General features: G+C 38.0%; 2 protein-coding genes across 5 annotated transcripts in view; one reads left to right on the top strand and one right to left on the bottom strand.

The window, feature by feature from the left end:
• The window catches only part of LOC113208848 (myc box-dependent-interacting protein 1), a 51,516-nt gene extending 50,659 nt beyond the window's left edge, over window positions 1–857 (bottom strand). For 2 of the 4 annotated variants that reach the window (XM_026426062.2, XM_026426060.2), the window contains exon 1: window positions 686–849. In XM_026426062.2, coding sequence (XP_026281847.1) covers window positions 686–754 — 69 coding nt within the window. In that variant the 5' untranslated portion in view covers window positions 755–849. Of the gene's footprint in view, window positions 1–685 lie in introns of all 4 variants that reach the window. The other 2 variants (XM_052271626.1, XM_052271625.1) reach the window with 2 other exon arrangements.
• Window positions 858–1,405: 548 nt separating this feature from the next.
• On the top strand, window positions 1,406–2,748 carry LOC113208814 (uncharacterized). The gene is made up of 2 exons (XM_026426003.2): window positions 1,406–1,709; window positions 2,132–2,748. Exons 1-2 carry the CDS (start codon window positions 1,500–1,502, stop codon window positions 2,447–2,449), a joined length of 528 nt encoding a protein of 175 aa, XP_026281788.1. The 5' UTR covers window positions 1,406–1,499; the 3' UTR covers window positions 2,450–2,748.
• Window positions 2,749–3,018: the final 270 nt, after the last annotated feature.

Raw genomic sequence — 3,018 nt, forward strand, 5'->3', positions numbered from 1 at the left:
ACCGAGAAGAGATATATACTTAGGACGCCACAGACAACATAAGTTATGTTGTCAGGTGGGAAAAGAAATGTCTAAACTCCAAATCAAATATTAAACAGGATGAACTTGCATATACTTTAACAAAAAACTGTAGGAGAAAACCCTCAATCTCTGATTGCCTAGTAAGACGTAAGGCACCAAACCCCTTCCTGATCGTTCAAAATCTACACTACAAAAATATCTTATATATTAGAGTGTAGTACAAAAGGCTTTAATGATCAGGATTCAATTAAAATTAAATGGATAGGGAAAGTTTAAGTTTTTTGAGTTTAAACATTCCTACTTTTTGAGACGGCAAAAGAACTTTTCAATAGCCAACAAATCGAACTCTCAGAATTTTATGATTAATAATTTTATAAACATAACCAAAACTTGAAAGTTGTCACAATTTCAATAGAGATGGCACACCTGCACAACTGTGGCAGATGGTCCATTCGAATCGAACTCATGATATTTATGTACTTGGACTGTCTACTATAAAATGACATTTCGATAAAATGCATCCCCTGCCAAACCGGACGCACTACAGCTGAGCTCCGCCTCTCTCACCCACTTTCTCCTGGCAACCTAACCGCGCTGAGTCTTGACAGCTCCATGAAAAGTTCTGAGTGAATTACAGGCAAGGCTCTTTAAAAACAATTCTTACCTTTTCTTTCGCTCTCCCTGCATGTTTCTGCACAGATCTTGCGATTAAAGTACTCTTACTCTCAGCCATCTTGAGCACACGCCAACAACACCAACTAGTTAGTCCTCACTCAAATCCGTTTCTCTACTGCTCCAAACAAGAACTGCTGCAGACAGGGTCTGATGAAAACACAGAACCTCAACAACCCGAGCGACCCGAGCTCAGCCACAGGAACTCGTTAGTTAGTTTTGAAAACAGACACCTGGAGCGCTGCTGTCCATCACTTCATTTTTCATTTTAATTTCAGCGCTGCTTCCTGACAAAATCTGTAGCTCTTGAGATACCTTACGTGATATAAAATTTAATTTTACTTACCATTGGACGTTTTCTAGTCCAGTTTTATCATGTTGGGTTGAAAAGGGATATCTACTAGAGTGACAGCAGCGCTGTTGCGGGAAACATTTAAACCGTGTACACCTTTCCCTCTAGTATTCACAGATCTAGTTACCTTGCACAAACACCAACCAGCAAAAAAACACATGTTATCATTGGATCATGATTTTCAAAAGTTATAGCCCCTTTCAAATAGTTTAAAAAATTTACTTTGTTGAAACCTAAGTACTTGGTTATCGATTTAACAGTAAATATTATCAAAGAAATGTCACACTTTTCGGACGAACGTAATTTTGTTGGTCAAACTGAAAACTGTCAAAAGCTCAAAGCCTTTGATAAGACGCGCAAAACTGTCTTCCCAACCTTGTCTAAATCTTCTTGATCTGATTGCGAAGCAGAAGAAACCTGGCCCCTAACCTTATCTTTCATTTTTCTTCCCAAAATGGGGGGCTCTCAGAGCACTAGAAATATTAGCGTCGTGAATGAGAATGAAGATAATGTCATTAAGGTGTCTGACGGTGTTGTGCGGCGACTCTTTGGTGACGAGTCGGCTGGAAGTCCCACGGGCACGCAGGAAAGTCTGCAGCCAGCCGCTGCAGTAGCCGCGCAACCTGCGTACATCCCAGGATACAACCCCATTAGCACTGCTCAGGTGCGTCTAGTCAATTAAATTTCATTTTACTTTGGTTGCATCTGAATCTCTGCTGAAAAACGAGTAGGTGTCATTGTGCGTCACTTATTGACATTTTCTCACTTGACCCCTTCACTATTCAGAGGTGATCAGAGCTGCTGACTAAATTTAATAACAAGTCACCATTTAATTTGCTTAATAATCATTTGACTGTAATTTTTGAACCTTAAGTGTTAATTGATAAAATGGTTACAATTGCTGAAGTCATTTATCACAGCTGTCTTGACACATTTCCTTACGTTGCACCTTGTCACCGTTGCCAAGGACAAAAATGTTACCAGTCATAATTGTAGTCTGATTCAATCCAAGAAAGTAATATTGCCAGGAATTGTATTTGTGATACCGTTATGTCCTTTCCTAAAGCATATGTTATTGTTTTTTAGGTTCGAAGAGAAGTTTTGGCGGCTAAGGATGAATCTGACAAGTACTGGACAAAGCGAATCAGTTCTTTAGTTGATGCTCAGGAAAGATCCAAGAAGTATTCTGAAGCAGAATATGAAAAAGCTTTGAATGAGGTGAAAACTATTTTCAAAACTCATAACACTGTGCACTATGAAAGCCCCTGCAAAGAAATTGAAGGTTCCCTAACTAAATGTTACAATGAAAATCCATCTAAGCCTCTAAACTGTGCTGCTCAAGTTCAGGCATTTTCGGATTGTGTGCAGGTCAAACACACAAACAGGTCAAAAGCGAGGACATGAAGTTCCTTTTTCACATCTGTGTAGGCTATTTTAAACAGTTCAGTGAGAACCGCAGTGGGTACCCCAAACACTTTGCCATTAGTAATTTTAAGTTGTATTTGAATTTTAGATGTTTATATTTCTATTGTTTTTCCATGCCAGTTCAATCAAATTGTAGAACATCTTTTGCTTGATTTCTGTTGATAGTGTTCCGTCTTTGTTGTTAATGTTACTCTCTGAATATCATAAAATGTTTCATTCAAAAGCCTTACATTTTTGTGAAGTTTACCTACTGTAATTAATAAAAATGTATATTTTCATTTTCTTTTTTCATTACTGACATGCCTCTTCAATTCGTATTTAGATAGGATTTAAATTTTCAACCAAAACCAAGAAAGCATACTTAACACAAATTATGCATTTAGAATTAAAATACTTCTCGAGAGGCCTGTGCGCCACCTTCAAGATTGGCAATCAGCCATTGGTTTAGAGCAAACCGAGAAGAGATATATACTTAGGACGCCACAGACAACATAAGTTATGTTGTCAGGTGGGAAAAGAAATGTCTAAACTCCAAATCAAATATTAAA

The sequence above is a fragment of the Frankliniella occidentalis genome, unplaced genomic scaffold (genome assembly GCF_000697945.3).
Source record: "Frankliniella occidentalis isolate FOCC.00 unplaced genomic scaffold, Focc_3.1 Scaffold168, whole genome shotgun sequence".
Taxonomy (NCBI): Eukaryota; Metazoa; Arthropoda; class Insecta; order Thysanoptera; family Thripidae; genus Frankliniella; species Frankliniella occidentalis.